The sequence below is a fragment of the Microtus pennsylvanicus genome, chromosome 10 (assembly GCF_037038515.1).
Source record: "Microtus pennsylvanicus isolate mMicPen1 chromosome 10, mMicPen1.hap1, whole genome shotgun sequence".
Taxonomy (NCBI): domain Eukaryota; kingdom Metazoa; phylum Chordata; class Mammalia; order Rodentia; family Cricetidae; genus Microtus; species Microtus pennsylvanicus.
Genome location: NC_134588.1, coordinates 44,770,619 through 44,791,434, shown reverse-complemented (window position 1 = coordinate 44,791,434; position 20,816 = coordinate 44,770,619). Strand labels below are relative to the sequence as shown.

Genomic DNA, 20,816 nt, shown 5'->3' with positions numbered 1-20,816 from the left:
TAACCAAGTAAGAATGCAGAAATACTGTTTTAAGTAAAACAGAAGTCTAGACTGGAGGGCTGACGGGGGATGGGGAAGGTCGGGGGTAGGATGGAAGGGTCACTGTGTAGACAGTCAAGAGAGAACTCTGTCTCCCAAGAGCACGCGCTGGTTAGCGAAGGAAGCAGACCTCTGGCCCATAACTGGTGTGACTTCACCAGGTTAAGATCCCCGTTTGGTTCCCAGCACCCATGTCAGGCTGTAGGGTTAAGACAACCCCTCTAGGGGGCGGGGTTTGCCTCGGGCGAATGCCTGCCAATAAATGGTCGCGCAGGGAGGCCGCTCGCTCTCTTTCCTCCCTACCTGTACTACGCTGGAACTTTGGTTCTGTAAGTTTATCATTAAAGTGGTAAATATTCTTTGATATCTGCATTGCATTTATTTTGCACGGGTACATCAGGCTGCTCACAAATGTCCTCATCTCAAGCTTCAAGATAGCTTCTGGCCTCTGCAGGAACCCACATGCAACCCACATATAGCACATACACACACATGCATGCACACACCTTCACATGTAAATAATCTTTAAAAACAGGCTCCTGAGGAAATCACATAGATCCTAAGGCCTTCGGAAAGTTAAAGAAATCCAAAGTGAGTCACCGGCCTAAGATTTAGCTCAAAGGGAGAAGAAAGCAAAGAGTAGTGAGAACAGCAAGTCAGATGATGAGAAATATACTTTCAAGATTATAATGCGTGACAATCCATTTAACACAATTGTGCGCCCCTATTATATGGTATTTCCATTTCAAATATGCTCCCTTCCTTTCAGTGATGAGGTTTATATTTCCAGAGACATCTTCGTTAGCCCATAGGCCGGCAAAGGGAACAGTACAATCTTCATTTTAGACCATAAGTGTGAAACTAGATATGAGAAGAGGAACGAGACAAGTGCTTCGGCATTGCTGGGGATCTCCCTGAACTCCATTAGAGCCAAAGACAACGGTACAAATCGATCACACTATCAGAGAGCCAGTGACACTCATAACCACCCTTGGCAGTTCACCTTAGGAAACTTTTAGCTCATGAAGCATCTGCAGAAGAAAGAACAGAAGTTTCACACTTCTTCCAGACAACCAGAAGTCAATCTGTCTGTCCATAGGCATTTGTCAGCCCCTGAATCATCAACAATTATCCTTGCAGAGATCGAAAAAGGACAAGGCAGTGATCAACACGTTCTCTGGAACTAAACCACTCAGGCTTGGCCATGCATTGCCATGAAATGGGATGGTATGGGCTTAAATGACATGCCTATTTCATGTTCCTTTCATTCCACTTCTTCAGCACCAGGAGAAAATGATTCCATAAATTCCCCACTATTGACAGAATGGGCTCCACAGACGCCGCTTTGTCTATTGGTCATGACCTTATTTTTGTTTTGTTTCCAGAATCTAAGACAATGGTCTAGACTCGATACAACCTTTCTAAAAGTTCTTTTGTTCCAACCTTTGCCTCTCCTGTAACTTGAAGGGCACATTTGCACCATGCCAGTGGGACACTGGTGATGGCCAGGGCAGTGAACGGGCAGTGTGTGCTCATCTGATTCCCTAGGGGAGCTGAGGAGGCAGAGATGTTCACATGAAAGAAGAGATTTTAGTTCTTCTCCAGCTGGTTCTGACAGAGACCACGCCCTAATCTCCAGCAGGAAAGGAAGTTGACAGGGAGGTTGGCCTGGTAAGGTGTCAAAGTGGCTATTAAGATATGGCTTCTCTCCAACTCTGCTCCCTTTTCTAAGCCCCATAAAATAGGAGTCTCTCGTTGACTGCTAGATGTGGGGTGATCTCAAGTGTGACTGTTGGTTTCCTGAAGAAATCACTAAAACACAAAATCAGGTCAAGGCAGGTTACCTCAGCAGTGGCCAAGCATCTGTTTAACAAGTCAGCACTCAGCAGACTGAGGCAGACAGATTAGAGATCCATAGCCCGAACATCAAAATGAGTTAGACACCAACCTGAACTATGTGAGATCCTGTCTTAGGCAAAGAGTCCAGTTAACAGAAAAAAAAGTTCTGACAGGAAAACAAAGTAAAGGACACCTGTTAACATTTGTTCTCCACCTGTGATTCTCAACCGCTTTGGGAGTCCAGTGACTCTTTCATAGGGGTCGCCTAAGGCCATTGGAAAACACAGATATTTACATTATGATTCATAGCAAGTAGCAAAATTACAGTTATGAAGCTGCAACAAAAATAATTTTATGGTTGGGGGTCACCACACTATGTGGAATTATATGAAAAGGTCACAGCATTGGGGAGGCTGAGAACCACTGAGAACTTGAAATACATGAACACTATGAGTTTCTCAACCCCATGCCTGCAATACATCTCACAACGTTATTCTCAGCTACATATTTACACAAGCCGAGCGAAGCCTGCCTTCGGAGAACAATTTGATGGCATGCAGCTGACCACAGAAGCGCCCTTTCGGGTTAAGGCACAACTTCAGGCTTCAAAGTGAAGACTTCAGCGTCTCAACTGCCACCCAAGTTTCAACAGACAGATGTACAGCAATTTGCAGCTCAGTATGAAATGACTAACCTCAAATCACCAGGCCCCGAGCAGGAACTGGATTAGATTTTTTCTTAAAGAGCAGCTAGTCAAATACTGGTTTAGAAGAGGTGCTTAGTAAGAACCTGGTGAGGAAGAGTGGCCACCCAAACCACAGCTCCATCCTCTGAGGGATTAAGAGTTTATTCCCGAGACAAATAAGAGCAACTGAGACTGGGGTTCAGGTTGACCCAACTAGCATGTTCCAACATGGAAACGGTTCCACCAGGCTTTCAAAGTCATAGTCAATGAATCTTTAAGTGTCCTGGTGGCCAAATGTCAGCTTGGTGGGCTAAAGCAAATTGGAGACGCTTGTACAGCAAGTATCAAATGCTGCCCCACGCCACCATTGGTTTTCAGATGGAGGAAGCTAGTGGCCTGTAAATACATTCCAAAAACCTCTCCATGACAGTCACAGGGTCGTTAACCTAGACTCAAAGGTGGACAAGAAATGGCCACGAAGGCGCTGGAGACATCTCAAGAGGATATGGCTCTGGGCCTGCAACATTGGACTCTCTACGGATTTTAATCAGTCCTGGAAAACTTTGGGCAGAGGTGTGGCTTTTTCTCTGGAAGCTTCAATTCATAGGAGCATACACTCTAGCTTCACACTGCCTGGGTTTAAAACTTTGTGTTAAACCAACTGTGGGAACCGCTGCTGCAGCGACTTCATCTACACAGCAAGAAGGATGCAAGTAACAGCAGCCCCCACCTCACAGCCAGGCCTTGAGGGCCAATAGAGTGGTTTCCCAAGCACAGCACCTTAGGCCAGAAGGTGACTTTATCTGGAAACAAAGTCCTTTTAGACATACTTAGTTAAGATGATGTCATTCCAGAATAGGCTAGGCCTCTGATATCTGGTGTGACCAGTGTTTTCGAAATGGAAATTCGGGGTCAGCAAGATGGCTTAGTAGGTAAAGGTACTTGTCAAAGACCTGAGTTCCATCCCCAGGACCCTCATGGAAAAAGTGCACCAACTACTACTGTCTTCTGACCTCCACAGCCCACACAAAAATGCATAAATAGATATATAATAAATGTAAGTGTCAAAGGTGAAGGAGGGGACCGTTCAGACACAGACACAGCCATGAACAGAAACACAGACGACACAGGGGAAATGCTGTGTGAAGACAAAGGTAGGTCTCAGGGTAGCGCCTGAGTGCCAAGGAGAGAAGCCTGCAGTGGGTCCCCTCTCACTGTCCTCAGAGGAAATGGCCCTGCATGCATCGTGATTTAGCCTTCTAGCCTCTAAAACTAGAGACACATTGCTAGTGCCAAAGTCACCCAGCCACAGCGACCCTGGGACACCACCACAGAAGCCCGAGTCCTTGGAGCTATTTGAAAGAGTTACCAGTGCCTAAGGAAATTCACAGCTGAGACGTTCATATACAAACAAAAGAGACAGGCTGGCCTCAAACTTGCCAGGAAACAGAGGCAGGCCTTGAACTCTCGATCTTCCTGCCACCTCTATCCTCTCAAGTGCCGAGATTACAGACGTGAGTCTCCACACCCAGCTGAGAAAATGTTTTTGAAATAAATCGAATTATTCCCAGGACAGCAATTAAGCAGACAGCAAGCATTTCAGCCTCAGGGATGGAAGCTGGATGCCCGCAGAGGACAGACTTCAGTGTGACGACAGAGAAACAATGGTTGCCCCCAGAATTTCACCCTGCTATAGTCCTAAAATAATTTACAAATATAATCCCTGGTTTCAAATCTGCCCTTAGGACAAGCTTCAGGAGGGGCTCATAAGGCATGAGCTCTATTATTCCAGCCTCTGGGGAAGCCCCTTCTTCCACTTCCAGCTCTTACATTGCTTTGAGAACACTAAGTAATTTAAATAGAATCAAAAGCGTAAGTATTATAAAGTCATATTTCACATCAATGACATCTATAGTGCTCCAGCCCGGGTACTCAAATACAAAAAAAATTAATTTAAATTGTATAAAATCATACATTTGCATTTTAGCTATAAAAATTTTAACTAGCATACAACCTATACTATCAAATACTTTATATTCCAGGTTTATCTAAGTTAAATGATCTGGTCATTTTTACCCTGAGGACAGAATAGTTAGGTCAGCTTAGATAGTACCACTAACCCAGACACCCCGGCATCCCAGGTCTCCGAGGACCTTAGATGACAGCTCCAGATCTATTGTGGACCATGGCAAGAGTTCATGAGAGTAGTTTAAGAGTCGTGTTTCAAAATGTCCAAAAGATGGCTTGCTTTTTTGTAAAGTAATGTTGAGAGTCAGTAACTAGATGTGAAGACCCAGGAGTCAAAGCACCGGGTCCTCGTCCACTGACAGACATTGACCCTACTTAAGCTTTATCCTAAGTAAACGCTAAGGCATGGAATAGGAAACCACAAAGTTCTTTCCCAAGTCTGGGGTCTTCTAAATAACCTAAAAGGCCCAGAAGAGGACAAGCAATGACTTCAGAGAAGACCTCACACCCACAGAGGGACAAGGGAAACATCTGCTGTTTTAGAGCATTGCCCATGTCACACAGTAAACTCAGGCAGACTCCAGAAGTGGTTTGCACATAGAGAATGAGTTTAGGGGTTTTCTTTAAGATCGTCCCTTCTAAAACAAGAAACTGGCGTCTCGTTTGTAGAAAACAGTAGTTACCAAGCACTTTGTTCCCAGCTCATAAAAGGTGTGTGCTTGCGTATTTGGGGGTTCGCAGCGATGCGGTTGCATGTGCTCCTGTATATACACGCATGTGGAGGCTGGGGTGGACAGTGGGTGTCTTCCCGCACCACTTTCCCACTTCAGTTTCTGAGATAAGGCCTCTTGCTTAGAGGCTTTCTATGCATTACAAGAAAAGGAAGACATTTCTATAATATCAACAAGGAAAAGCATTCAGAGAACTGTTTATAAAAATTGTGTCTCTTTTATTTTGCTTATCTCCCAATATGGTTCATTTGTTGCACATTGGCCAGAAAATGGTTAGGCATAAGATAGAATTTTCCAACTCATAGATCTGTTTTTCCATAAACATGGGTGCCACAAATTCAAAAGTATGTCCTCATATATTACATAATAAAAATCACTCAGTATTTTCAGTGAGAATTGATTGGCACCCACACCAGACAGTCTCTCGAGTAATAAACTTCCTTTGTAGGTATGACTAGACTGCGTGTTGATGAAAAGGAACCTGAGATCTGCGGCAGAACATAAAGCATTGTGTGGAAATAAACGCGCTAATAGGATTGGCTGCATCTCATTTGAATTGTAAAATCCTCTTCTGTTCTGAAATCCAATTTAACTCAGCAACGTGTATTGAACACCTAACAATGCGAAGTGTCGAAATCCAATCTAATCAAAGCGTTTGCCTTCACATGGGAGTTCTGGAGAAGCGCTCCAGGCACACAGCACTGTCAGAGGAACCCATTCTAAAATGCAATCATTTAGAACATCGCATCCAGCTGCCTCACCCCACCACCAGAGCCCTTGGAGGTTACACGTGTGATTGAATCGCTTTCAGGGTGTCCTTAGTTACATCGCCGAGTTCTCTTAACCTAAATCCTCCGGGTTCTTCTAGGTGTTCTCAACCTACGATCCTCATGGCTCCCAGATGTTCTACAATCCCCTCTTCCTGAGTGTTCCTAGTGATGTAATGAGCACAGGCTCTTGTGCAGTGAAGTAGCAGCCGTCCTTCAGACTAACACGGCATCCTTCAGGCCAGCAGCACCGTTGAACTGGGCGCCAGCATTTACCTCCACTGCAGAATCTCCACTTATGCAGTAATGCTGCATAATCTTATTTTTTGTGTTTTTTTTTTTTTTTTTTTTGGTTTTTCGAGACAGGGTTTCTCTGTGGTTTTGGAGCCTGTCCTGGAACTAGCTCTTGTAGACCAGGCTGGTCTCGAACTCACAGAGATCCGCCTGCCTCTGCCTCCCGAGTGCTGGGATTAAAGGCGTGAGCCACCACCGCCCGGCATGCATAATCTTAATATCTACTCCATGTTCTCTTGTCTCCCAATCCTTTAGGGCAAGAACTCTGGCTTTCTATTGATGAATTCTCCCGCTAATTCGTGCTCTCTGGTGAATACTAGGCTATCTGTTGTTGCTCGCCCAAACTTCCTAAGTGGCCTCCTGGCACCACAAAATGCTACTCTCTCCTATCCATGCTACTTAGGCTACAGCCACTGTGACTCCTTAAAGGTAAATGAGGGTCAGGTCCCTTACCTACTTACAACTCTTAGAAAAAGTTCAATTTCTTAATATTTACTATAAAGCCCCTTTCTAGCCTGGATCTAGCCCATTTCCCTATCTTCCCTCGTCTCCTCTTGCTGAAACTTTGCCTTCCAGCTCACAGAAATCCTTCAGTTCTAATGGTCCATAATCTGTGTCGCTTTCCAGCTCTCAATTATCCCATTCCTCCCCGCAGGAACCCGTTCCCCTGTCCTACATTGCCTGAGCCGGAGAAGCAGGTGCGCGCTGATAATGACCACTGTCCACTCAGCCTGGGTTCAGCTCTGTATTTGTGAAGCACAGGACTGAGTCTGGAGAAGAAAGCTGCCTCAGAACATCTTGGCACTATAAGCCCCACTTTGTAGCACCCGACATGGCCAGGGACTGGGAACTACACTGTGAATTATAAATGGACAGGTGACGGCAGCTGCTGTACACAGATGTCATGCAATAAAATCGAGATGGAATGTGATGTTCTATAAAGATTAATCTTGTGAGATCTTCTATCTACTCAAAAAAGACATGTGTCCACTGCCCAGTACAGTTGGTGCTCCTTAGTGAAAACAGTCTTAGCAACTGCTCTCTCTCTCTGAAGGATGAAGGAGCACAGATCTCTCTACTTGATCTCATCTATCTTCAGACAACCATACTATATAAAGAGGGTATAGAACCTTTGTCAAGGTTAAAAAAGAAATACATATTCCTCTTAGGTGCAACAGCAGTGTTTCTGGATTCAGAATGGTTATGAATATGTAGAACAATTAGGAGCCAACATTTTTTGAACACGTGGGCTGGGTTATTGTTGACCTGAGCACTAGGGGATGTATCATAGGAAGTCCACGTGGGCTGGCCAGTGGTGCACCTTTAATGCCAGGAGCCGGGAGGCAGAGGCAGGCAGATTTCTGAGTTTGAGGCCAACCTGGTCTACACAAAAAGTTCCAGGACAGTCAGGGCTACACATAGAAACCCTATCTCAAAAATGAAAATTTTAAAAGCCTTTATGGGATTGACAGAGGCTAATTTCAAGTACTCAAACATTTGGACCCAGTTCTCAACAGAAATGTATAGTGGCCTTAGAGCCAACGGAGCAATGACAGCAGCAGACTGAGTCCTTTGCTTGCTTGTGGCAGAAGACAACGGTGGCAGCAGCCCCCTAGAGCCTCTGGCCCTAGTTACAGCCAGTATCTTATTGCCCTTTCTGAACAACTCTAGCAAATACAGTGAACTGGCAGCTTGAGGAAGCCCCTTAATAGCGTATTCAAGATCACACAATGAATAATAGGTAGATACTTGGGACAGAAAAAGGGATTCAGTAAAAAAACAGTGGTACATTGTACCATCAAATACAAGGGGGAAAAAATCAGGGGGTGGGGCAAGATGGGAAAACCCCCATGAGCTCATGGGCCTGCAACAACCAAGGGCTGCCCTCTGTAATGCTATGATGGCCTGTGCCCAACTGTCTGCATAAAGGCTCAGTGGGGGAACAAATGGTCTTTGGTTTGAAGACTTTGCCACAGACCAGGGAAATATAACTAGACTTCATTGTCTTCGTGCCTTGACAACGTCCTAGAGAGCAGGGCCGGGTTCTGAATTGACTGAGATCTTCCATAAATGGTGTCTAAATGCAGGCTACACACCATCCAAAACTCCCCAGAGAAATTCCTATTATGTACAAGGAATGGGGAATGCAGCGAGTCCCTTGACTGGGCAGAACACATTCTCTGTTCAGGGCAGCTTTGTATTTCCTGGGTTCGGTGCCAGCTGTGTGTTCTTACTAGACCAAGACCCCAAACACAGAGGTTCTAAGTATATTGAAAACTAAGCTAGTTCTGGGAAGACACAGGCATGATAGTAATAAGGGGATCGTTTTTATAAAGGCTCTAGTTAAGAGTCAATATTATGTTACTTGGAGTCGCTGTAGCAAAAACAGAGTTACATCTCTTTTTTTTATTAGTCTCTATCGACACACACATTAAAACCAAGAGGTGGGAACTTGCAAGAGGGCTCAGGAGGTAAGGGCACTTGCTGCCAAGATTGATAAAATGAGTTTGGTCCCCAGAACCCATGTGGTAACAGAAGAGAATGAACTCCCAAAAGTTATCAGCTGATCTCCACATGCATGCCATGACCCGCGCACATACTTAGACACACATACACTATCCATCCATCATACATACTTACATAATGCATACTTACATACATACATACATACTACATTCATACAAACCAAGAACTGGCTGAGATGTGAGATGCAGCACCAGTGACTGTCACTCTGTGGAACTAATAATCTCGGGGACACCTCCAAACATGAAAATAAGCGCACTATAAAATTAACTACAGTATGTGGGGGGGGGGTATTTTTTTTTACTATGATTCAGCTCAAAACTCTCCTGTTCAGAGACCTCCCTGACAAAACCTTAAATTCTGTACACAGCTGGAGGTATTGCTCAGGACTTGACAAAGTGCTTACTGGGACTTCCACAGAACTCCACGTACACAGGTGCTCGTATCTTAAGGTGGGGTAGCATCGCAACATGACCATCATAAATTGAAAGTTCAACTAATACACCTGGCCGAAATCCCAGCTTAGCATAGCCTGCCTTAGACAAGCTCAAATACTCACCTAAGCCTACTGTTGAGTAAAACTATCAACTGCAAAGCCTATTTTACAACAAAGTGTTGAATTCCTTCCGTACAATGACTGGTGAGTGTTTTGTCAACTGTTGGACTGTGAAACCACAAAACACAGCATCCAGAGTGCTCTGATGACCCAGTGGAGAGAGAATCCATCAGCATCAGGGCTTACACTGCACACAGCCAACCCTAAAGGGTACCATTTGTACTGTGTCAGCATCAGGGAGAGCATCACACTGCACGCAGCCAACCCTGATGGGTACCACTTTTGTACTATGTCAGCATCAGGGAGAGCATCACACTGCATACAGCCAGTACTGATGGGTACCACGTTTGCACTATGTCAGCATCAGGGAGAGCATCACATTGCATACAGTCAGCCCTGATGGGTACCACTTTTGTACTATGTCAGCATCAGGGGACAGCATCACACTGCACACAGCCAATACTGATGGGTATCACGTTTGCACTATTATGATCTAGAAGATCTTTAAGTTACCTCGGGGTTAGAATCATCTGGTCATACTTGCTCATTTGGCAGTGACTTCCAGTTACTCCTGAACATATTAACCTTGCTCGCTATCAAATCAGAATTTGTGGGTGTGTTACTTCCTCCGTCCTGTTTGCACACAGACTACCAAAGAGAGCAAATGCTTCATGACTCTACGCTTGTACAGGATTGGCACAGACTAAGTCCCCCATTTGACTGCCTACCTCTCTAACTGCCAAAGAACACAGTTCAGTTATCTGCAAGCCCAGACAAACCTGCATTCATATTTTTTTAAATGTCAGAAATGACACACTGGAATGAAAAGATCCTGCAAAAAAAATTATTTACAGATGGATTCATAAGTAAATTTATACCAAAAATCAAAATAATGCCATCTTTAAAAAGCTGGGCCACTTCGAGTGTGGCCAGTGACATCACTTGGGAGCTTGTTAGAAAAGCAAAACCTGCCCCCCACCAATCACATTGAATCAGACTGCATAAGGGTAGAGTCGAAGCTCCTGTGTTTAGTTAAGTTTTAACACATATTTGCTTTTAAGTCATGTATGTGTGTCTGTGTGAGTGTATGTGCACACGTGTGCAGGTGTCCATAGAGGCCAGACAAGGGCATCAGATCTCCCTGGAGGTGGAGTTATAGGCAGCTGCCAGCTCCCCAAAGTAGGTGCTAGGGACTGACCTCTAGTCCTTTGTGAGAGAAGCAAACACTCGTTAACCACCAAGCTGTCTCTCCGGCCTTGAATCAGATTCTTTCCCCCAATTCCTACATTCCTTCAAGTTTTAAGAACTGCCTCTGTGGTTAGGGTAAGTCCTCCTAGGGGCTGTGTGCTAAAGACTTGGTCCCCAGCTGTGTGCTTGTGGTAGCATCAAGGGCAGCAATGACGGGAGGTCCTGAAGATGACTGAGGACCTTCAGCAGATCATGGGACCCCAGCCCCCTCCTCTCTCCTGCTTCCCTCTTGCTGAGATGCGCAGCCTCATCACAGGCCAGAGCAATAGGATCGATGAACCACAGAGAACAACCTCCAAAACGTAAAACAACATTAGCTTCATCTGTGACAGCGACAGGAAGCTAGCCAACAGCAACACTAATTGAAAATCAAGTCTTAGACTACAATGAACCTCGCCACTGACCTTAACTGAGCCAACATCACACAGAAATAAACGTGGAGAGCAATGAAAGGTGACATAGAGACTAAGGCTTTACCAGGGTTACCTGGAACACTCTTGCTGGCGTGTAATTAAAAAAACAAGGAAAGCTGGGCACGGTGGTACACGCTCATAATCCCAGTGCTCAAGAGACTGATGCAGGAGGTTTACGGTGAGTTCAAGACCGGGCTGCATAGTGAGTATTTGAACAGCTAGTATTATAAAGCAAGAGCCCTGTATTCAAAACCAAACAATCCCCAAAAATGAACAAACAACATAAAAGTGCCAGGGAAAAGGAGTAGGAAGAATTATTCGGTTAACGAATGGCCAGGACAGTGAATAACCAGGAGACAGTCTAGAATAGGCGGCCTGCACCCGCCATCACGCTCTATGCTCTGTTCCACAGAGACTTCGGGTTCCTTGTTTTCCGTGCTCACTGCCTATGGCCCCTGCTTTCCTTCCCAAGGGCAACCCCCTCTGAGGCTCTAAGAATTATGGTCGCAGATGGCTGACCAAGGCAGTTCAGAAAATGTGACTGTTAGGGAAGCGCCGGTTGAGCCTACCATGATTCAGGTGTCTGATGCAGTCATTGAGAAGCGCGCTGAACTTCTGCTGCTCGGCGGCCTCATGGAAACAGAAGTAGCCATGCCTGAGGTAAGGCTGCCACAGGTACACCGGGAAGGCCTTGGGCAGGACGACAAAGGGCTGTGAGTTCTTCTCACTGGAAGCTAGAGAAGCAATGGAAGCAGAGATAGTTTTAAAGCATGAGTACGTGTTTCAGTCTGTAAATACTTATCTCAGTCTGTAAAAGTATCCAGGGCAGCCACAGGCTAGCAAGGTGGGAGGGAAGCAGGGGTTCATCTCCTCTCCATCCCTATTGCCCACACAGTCTGTCTTCTCCACAGGTATAGTCCACTGCTCTGCAGAGACAGACAGACAGACAGACAGACAGACAGACAGACAGACAGCCAACACATCTCCCTCAGTTCCCTTCTGTTGACGGCATCTCCAAAGACCACAGGTGGCGCTCCCTTCTCAGGCGCCTCTGGGGCTCGCCGGCTCCTTGCAGGCTTCGGTTTCCCCAGGTTTCCTCCCCCTCTGTGGCGAACACTTGCTGACTGCACAGTCTGGTCCTTTCCTCTCGTCAGTCTGCCTCCTGCCCCATCAGCTCCTCAACCCAATGGCTGGAGTCACTAACGCCACCCTGGCCACCAGCCCATGGCTTATCTACTCTGGTCTGTGACTTGTGTTGCTGACAACAACCCACTCTTTAGAGAACATTCCCTTCCTAGTTGAATGTGCCTCTCTCCTGGCTCTCAGCATGTCTATCTTTTTCCAAAAAGTGTCATGTTTTGCACCTACGGCTTCCTCTGCCACCTCTCTAGACCCCTGTCAAGTGTTGGCACTTGTCCAGTTTCATGTCTGGGTCCACTCTACTTTTGGTCTTTACCCTGCCAAAGGGTGTTCATCCATTCCAAAATTTAACATTTTCCCCTTATCGCCTTCCTTCTTTCCCATCATGCTCTTTTAGAGGAAAATCATTTCACCCTTCACGGTGGTTCACATGTCGCTTCCTCTGGGGAGCCTCCACTGGCACCTGCCACCTAGACAGAACTATGTGGTTGCTACTGTTCTCCTAAAGTACGACCGTGGCCGGTTTCCATGCCTGGCACCCACTGGGGAGGAAGGATGGGCAGATGAGCCCTGCTCCTTTTTTCTCAGGAGAACCCCTCTCTGAAGAGGGGCTCCGAGAGGGTGGAGGTCACTTCTGACATATCCCTGTATCCTCGGCCCATAGCAGAGTTGCAGAACCTAGAAGATATTCAGCTTCACCATATTGAATGAACAGATACACTCTGTTGATCTAAAAAAAAATTTAGAGGCCCTGAAAAGACAAGACTAGGGGGCTATAGGTCTAGTTCAGTGGTAGAGTAGTTGTCCAATATCTGGGTTCAAGTCTATCAACACATGAGTGAGCGTGCAAACACACACACATACAAACACACACACACATACAAACACACACACACACACACACACTCGAGGGGCGAGACAGAGACAGATTCAGAGAGAGGCCTATTTCCTCACAATCAATTCTGAGAAACCCATGTGAAACTATGCCTCTCTTCAGAAGCCCTAGCCAGCCTAACCCCTGCATCCCTATCACATGACATCACACTTGGTTAAAAGATTCCACTTCTTTCTACAGCCATGGGAACACAGAGAAGGTACAGCATGTTCTGGGAGCACAAATCTCTAGGAAAGGAAGGAAAAGGGGGCACCCTCGAAGAGGCTGGAGCATGCTGGGCACACCTAGAAATAGATCAGAGCCATAAGGAAAGCTTGCATAACTAAGTCAGCTACTGGGAAATTCGTAATCCAAGGTAAGAATAGATTTGATTAAGACAAGTACAGGAACCTGGTTCCACTGTCCTGAAATCTGAAGGCTAGGGACAGAATGGCCTGGGAACACAAAGTGCCCAGCACAACACCCAGAGCAGAATAAGGAATCAATGCATGTGCACACAAACAAATAAACAGTCACACGCAAAAGAGACACCCCCTTCCTTGCAGTTGTGAGCTTCATCTCTTAACTGAGCAAGAAACTTTGGAGAATGCAAACTTCACATATGTTTCCAGCCTCCCTTGTAATAGGGTAGCCCATTGCTCCGAAGTTCTGGCCAATGGGAAATAACCTGAACTGCCATATCAACCTCCTTGCAGGTATCCTTAAAGAAAGTCACTGCCTCCTCCTCTTCCTCCCCTTCCTCCTTCATGCGACATGGCAGGAGCCATAGCACCAGCATTCCCGCTGCTGTTAGACTAACAAGTGCTGGTAAATGCCCAGACTTAAAGGGGAGAAAGCCAGAAGAACCCGTGTCCTTGACAAATCTGAGGATCTGCCACCGTGACCCTGGAGTGGCACTCCAATACTTACATGAAGATAGCAAACCTTGCATATTTAACTTGAATTTCATTGTGTGCGGTAAACCAGATCCTAACTAATAAAATGCCAACCACTCCAGTAAAGCATGGGGTCACTCTGACAGGCCGCCCTGGCAGAACATTCCACGGAGAACAGCCATTAGCCTCCAGTGCCTCTCCTCCGGCAATGCCGGAGCCTCCCTTTTTAAACGTGCTTAAATCTGTTCTTTCGGGTAGAAGTAACATTCTTCCCGAATGGGGTAAATCTGATTAACAAGGTTTATGAAGCAAGTCTTCGTGCCCTTTCCAAGATGTCACAGTTTCATACAAACGACAGGAAGTAACACTGACTCTCTATATCAGAAGCTTCAGCAAACCCTATAAAATCCACTGCTGTTAACCCCTAGTTACCTCTAGCTAAACCTTCCATAACAATTTTCTAGATTCCATCCATCTACAATTTTTTTTCTGAGTTGAGTTACAAGAGTATCACACATGATCTATTGAAGCATATTCTACTTTTAGAATTCAGCAGGCCACACCATACAACAGAAATAGTCGTTGAAAAGCTGTGTCCAAAGCCCTGGGCTATCTTAGGCATGAGTTACACTAGCTTTATGCTTTTCATTCTTTCCGACATGAGTTCATCAATAAATTCATAAGTGTATTGTTCTGACAGATTACGTTGGAAAGTTCTGGAGAGAGTCTCAAGAATCAACATGCCGGTATTTTCACTTTTAGCTGCTGGTACACAACCAATGCAGCAGATAGGTAGACGTCGGAAGAAAATTTCATGTATTTTCTAGGTAATGAATACATAAAGCATTGCTTTAGCCTGAATTATTTAGTAATAATTTGATAATCTAGTTTTATGGTCCGTGTACTATCTATAATTGTATTATTAAAAACACCACACTAAGCAATCTACAGCAATAACAGCTGATGGAATGGTTATATAGTTCTCCATAAATTCTAATGAAATGATGATACCCATTAATAAGACCCAGGGCTCTCTCCAAGAAAGCAAGTAATGAATATGCGCTGTGATTTACACAGAGGCAGATGGAGTTGTTCTATTATGCACAGCCCGTGGATTCCTATGAAACGCCCTATTTAGCCTATAGAGTATCCATCATTTTCTCCACAGAAAAGTAAGTGAAATGGATGAGAATCAAAGAATTTTAAAGCTGGAAAGATTCTTCTAAAAATGTCAAGTTTAAAGCGCTCCATCTTAAAGCAGAAGAAACAGAAGCCAGAGGTGCCCAGGGCCTGCTACCCTGAAAACGTTTGCTAAGAGGCACAGGGGGAGCCACATCCAAATCCACGCCCCAGTTCTCAGGCCAACGCTCCTTCTACAGCAGAGCTCGGCTTTACTTACAGACAGGTGAACAAAGGTGGTGCTTTCTTTTACTCTGTAGCTATGAGTTCCTGTGGCATTTATTTAAAATGGTCTTACTTTTGTCAATGTAGGATATTGTGTTCCACATCTCTGTAAAACGAGATAATAACCCCTAACAGGTCAAGACTTGCTTACTTGAAAAATGAAATTGTACGCGTCACGCCGGATGCCTGACTTGTGTGTTCCTGCCATCTTGAGTGTTGTTACCAAATTCTACAGCGTATCCCTAGCTCTAAGATACCTGACCGCCAGCAACATAGAAACTGCCCTTGTAACTCAGATGTGAAGCAATAGAAATGGGATAATGTCGACTTAGTAAACAAACTCCACTTTCTAGCTGAAGATGGAGTGTCAGGATTCAACAGAGGTTTCTCCATCTTGGCACTACTGGTCCCTCGGGCCACTCATCTGTCTCTTCGGGGTTGTCCTGTGCATTATGGGCTGTTGGACAGCATCGCTGGTCTGAATGTCTACATCACTCACCTCCTAAGTCTCTGGAGACTGACAAACGTCCCTCAAAGGGGACTATTCTCCCTCAGTAAGGACCACTGGTCTAGTTACACAAAGTTAGTTCAGGGAAAGTCAGAGCAACTCACCTATGGGGTCTGGGAAATGCTTGTCAGATAAGAGATTATATTCCTCTTCTGAGGTTAAAACCTTGCCTCCAGCTGGAAGAATTCGGCTTTTAGGAACAGCTCCTCTCTGATAGGCCTAAAACGGAAAGACATGAATGAATGATTTTCTCCAGTACATATATTTTTAAAATGTCAGAATTTTTTAAGAAACCAAACAAGTCCAGACACAGATATCCAGTGACAGACATCCCTATGCCATGTCATTTGGGGTCACTTATTTAAATGTTTTTGGTTTGCATTCTTGTTGCTTACAAAGTAGTATTTTTTTTTTTTTACTTCTGTTTGATGGTCACTCCCAGAATGGTAAACCAGATTCCCTAATCTCAAAGAGACTCCCAGGAGGTGAGTTCTTAAATGGAAAAATGAAATATTTGTAACTACTATGTCTGTATGGTGTTCACCACTTCAGACGCTGATGGCTCTGACTCATTCTATAACCACAAGGTTGGCGCTCGCTCTCTCTCTCTCTCCCTCCCTCTCTCTCTCTCTCTCTCTCTCTCTCTCTCTCTCTCTCTCTCTCTCACACACACACACACACACACACACACACACACACACACAGAACAGAGTACTCAGCGGACGTGGGCCACATAAGATGCTGAGTGACACTGTGGAACAAGTTAACTACACTGATAGTTACCATGGAGTTTCACGAAAAATATGAAGATGTTGCCATAATAAATGTGCAGTCATTTGCCCTCAGAAATGACTGGATTTTTTGCAATGAAGTCATTGAGATGAAAGGGCAGCTTTATGACATCAGAAGATATTCTGACTGGCAGATAAGACATTCTGCTGACTGAGAAACCCAAATGAGATCCAGTACCCTGATTGGTGCCTAGGCCAACGTGCCCCAGGGACAAACAGGTGAGATAAAATACTAGTGTGTGCATCCAATCAACAGGCTGGTTGTCAAGATAAATTACTGAAAGTAGTACGTAGGGGCTAGTTGAGAATTGAAACCAAGAAGCTGTGGGACTCGAAAATCTAAAGTGTGCCCTTGGGAATAACTAAAACAACACTGATCTGGACAGCAAACTCAAAATAACAATAACACATTCTCCATCTGCAAGACGGTGCCTGGAGAGCCCCAAACAAAACAAACTCTCAGAGCCCTAGGAAACTTGTTTTAAGACTTGGAAGAAACACTAATCAGCTGCTTAAACACACTGGGGACCCAGAGCATAGCAGAAGAATCTCTATCTGTGTGATTTTGAGATAGTGTGAAGCAATTGATTCAAACAGGGCTTAACTATGGACTTTGTTTGGGGTTATAAAAAGCTTCTAAACTTCAAAAAAAAATCCAGTTATATCTGAGGGCAAATGACTAACAACATTACATCATTCGACCCTCAAGACAGCTCTAAGAATTAAATATTATCTCCATTTTACAAATGAGAAAACTAAAACTCACAGGGGTCCAATAATGTGCAATGACCCAGTGGTGACTGACAGATTCTGGACTCATTTATCAAGTCCCCAGCAAATGTGAGGGAGATTTAGATGAATTATGAAATGAGAACTCTCTGATGTCCCTGCGCTCACCACCAAATTGGACTCTCGACAAAATAATGTCATTAATAAATAGTTAATGTCTAACTCTTTCAAATGATCTATATTTACTTTATGTTCACTGATGTTTTGCTTGTATGTGTGTCTGTGTGAGGGTGTCAGATCCCCTGGAACTGGAGTTACAGACAGTCGTGAGCTGCCGTGTGGGGGATGGGAACTGAACCCAGGTCCTCTGTAAGAACAGCTGGTGCTCCTAACCACTGAGCCATCTCTCCAGCCCCTAGTTAATGTCTAACTCTTACATGTGATTTTAAGAAATACTTCTATAAGTTAACAAACAAGATCTTGTTATAGTGTCCAAATGATGACAAACTACATGGACTTTTCATTTAAATACCCAGGTGGTTTTTAGAACTATTTAATCATTAGTGAATTTACTCATCATATCTTTATAACTTAAACAACTTTATAACTTTATAACTTAAACATGATTTTCCTTGAAAATCATGACCAAAGAAAAGAAAAGTTTCAAATTAAGGGAGACCATCTTTAAATGTGAAAAAAGAAGGAAAATCACCAAAATTTAATTCATAAAGAAATTTCATTTACTGTTAAATGTGTGTTAAAAATTCAATAAATCTAATAACAAGATCTCTCAATTAGCTAGAGGCAATCATATCAACAATTGTTCTATTCTGGACTAAACCCTGGGCTGGTCATATGCTCGGTGCTTCAGTGTATTTTTTTATTTCATTCTAAGGAACTACACTTGCCATTCTGAGAAAAGAAAACTGAGCCTAAAAGAGATACATAACTTAGCTAAAGGCATATAATGTATCTGGTAACTGTTAAAGATGTAATTCAAAGCCGGTAATGTTAACTACCCATTGGGATACTGTATCTCACTCCAGTCTTCTAAGAGGACATTGTAGGATGGTGTGGGATGCCTTTCTGTATGCTATGAATATGTGTTTCTCTCACTGGTTGATAAATAAAGCTCCTTTGGCCTATGGCAAGGCAGGATAGAGCAAGGTGGGAAATCCAAGCAGAGATACAGGAGAAGGGTGGAGTGTGGGGGATGCCAACAGTCACCCAAGAAGCAACACGCCAGAACACAACCGGTAATGCCACAGCTGCATGGCAATACTTAGATTGATAAAAATAGGTTAATTTAAATGTAAGAGCTAGCTAATAATAAGCCTGTGCCATCATCCAAATATTTCCAAATAATATTAAGCCTCTGTTATTTAAGAACTGGCGGATAGGAGAGAAAGCTCTGATTATAGTAGGATATTTATGAAAGGCCTCTGATAATTTGATACTGTTGTTTGTAGTGTGTTGACAATTGGGACTGTGGGTTGAATGAAATCCTAATATAGGGGCGTATGTCCAAGGGCACCTGAGACTGAGTCTGGATAAGAAATGTGTGCAGTGTGAGGTTTTAAAGATCTGCTAGGATCATCTGAGCTCACTCCTCGGTTCATCTGAGGCTGAAGGCAAAGTAAGTCTCATGTCCATGGTTTACTTCTAGCCTGTGACACAACTTGACCTAAACTGTGGATTTCCAAATTCACTGCTCACTGCTCTAGCTGCAGAAACATTATGAGGGAGGAAAGCAGAAACATTAAAATCTGAAGTCCTCCGGGTCTAGATGCTTTACACACCTGATTTAACTTTACTCTTTGTCCAGACAAGGCAAATAATGAGAGAAAAGTCTAACTGGATTAAAAAAAAAACTAATTCTAAATGGCATGAAGTATTCAGGGAATGCTAATAAGAACCCCTGCAATGCAGGCACTATCCCACTGAATAACTCACTCCTCAGTCATGTGTCAGATGTGATCCTTAAGGTGGAATGATACAGAGACAGGGCAGAGGGAGCAGCGACAAGCTAGTGACCGAGAAGAATACTGAGGATCAATGAATGATCACTGAAGAGGATCCTACACCAAACACAGGCCTCTTAGCAAACCTATTCCCACACTCATCTGCCACCACTTTCCCCAAGACTATCTTTCTCCTAGACTGCAAGCATGGGTCTGATCAACTGATATCCATTCAGATCCGTATAAAACACTTAGCATACAGCAGATACTCAACATATACCTATTCATTGAGATGAGTACCCAATCAATCAATTGCCATGGCCAGGGCATGTCAATTAACACAGACAAAGTTTTAAGACAATAGCAAGAACTGATGGTACCACTGGCATATCTTACCTCTTTGTTCTCATAGCTTTCCACAGCAAAATCATTTTTAACCACAATGTATCTGTCCTTCCATTTCCTGATGTCTTCGGCAAACTGTGAGAGCTCGGCTTCATACAAAACAGTTCCTGGTTCCAAGGGGGGCTTAAAGAAGATGAATATGATTAATTGTCACGAAAGATAATATACCTTGCTAATACTACATTATTCTTGATATTCAGGGAATAATCTAGAAAATTATAATGTGCAGCAATTCTCGAAAAAAAATGTTGCTTTCTTTTAGATACCATAATTTCCCCTTCCTATTCTGCCAAAGAAAATGCAGATGCTTGTTACATGGTAAGTTTTCTGATATTTATTTACCCCTATATGGCTTAGGGATGAGAGAATATGGTAGGTCTATCCTATCTAAACTGTAGGCAGGAATGAGAGAGGCAGTGTAATGAGTTCACATCTAGGTGTCTACTTTAACTCACTGACATGCTTCCAGGTTACTTCTGGACTCAGTCAGCTGTTTTCCTTTTGTCCTGGTTTCATTTCTGTTGTGATAAAAAAAAAATACCTTGACTTCCCAAAGCAACTTTCAGAATAAAGAGAATGTTTGGCTCACAGTTCCAGGCCACAGTCTATCATTTCAGGGAATTCAGGGTGGTAACTCAAGCAGCTAGTCACATCACATGCAGCCAAGAGCAAAGAGAACAAGCGCATGGATGCTTGCTTGCTTGCTTGCTTGCATGCTTGCTTTCCCCTCTCTTGCATAGCTGAATGGTGCTGCCCACAATGGAGGGTTTTCCCTTGTCAGTCATCAACTATGACAATCTCCCAGAGGCATACTGTGGTAGTTTGAATGAGAGTGACCCCCATTGTCTCATGTTGAAATACTTGGTTCCAGATTGGTGGAACTGCTTGGGAAGGATTCGGAGGTGTGGCTTTTTTGGAGGAAGTGTGTGGCTTTGAAGTATTGGAGGGGGGGATGAGTTTTGAAGTTTTGAAAGGCTTGCACCATTCAGAGTCTCCTTCTCTGCTGTGGTTGTATCTCAGAATGTGAGCTCTCTACTGCTCCAGT

At 44.1% G+C, this 20,816-nt stretch overlaps 1 protein-coding gene across 1 annotated transcript in view; it reads right to left on the bottom strand.

Moving 5' to 3' along the window:
- The window catches only part of Niban1 (niban apoptosis regulator 1), a 158,282-nt gene that overhangs the window by 68,832 nt on the left and 68,634 nt on the right, over window positions 1-20,816 (bottom strand). Inside the window, exons 3-5 of the mRNA XM_075988216.1 lie at window positions 19,763-19,894; window positions 15,990-16,104; window positions 11,633-11,797 (exon numbers count right to left, since the gene is read on the bottom strand). Of these exons, the coding sequence (XP_075844331.1) occupies window positions 11,633-11,797; window positions 15,990-16,104; window positions 19,763-19,894 (412 nt within the window). The remainder of the gene's footprint in view (window positions 1-11,632; window positions 11,798-15,989; window positions 16,105-19,762; window positions 19,895-20,816) is intronic.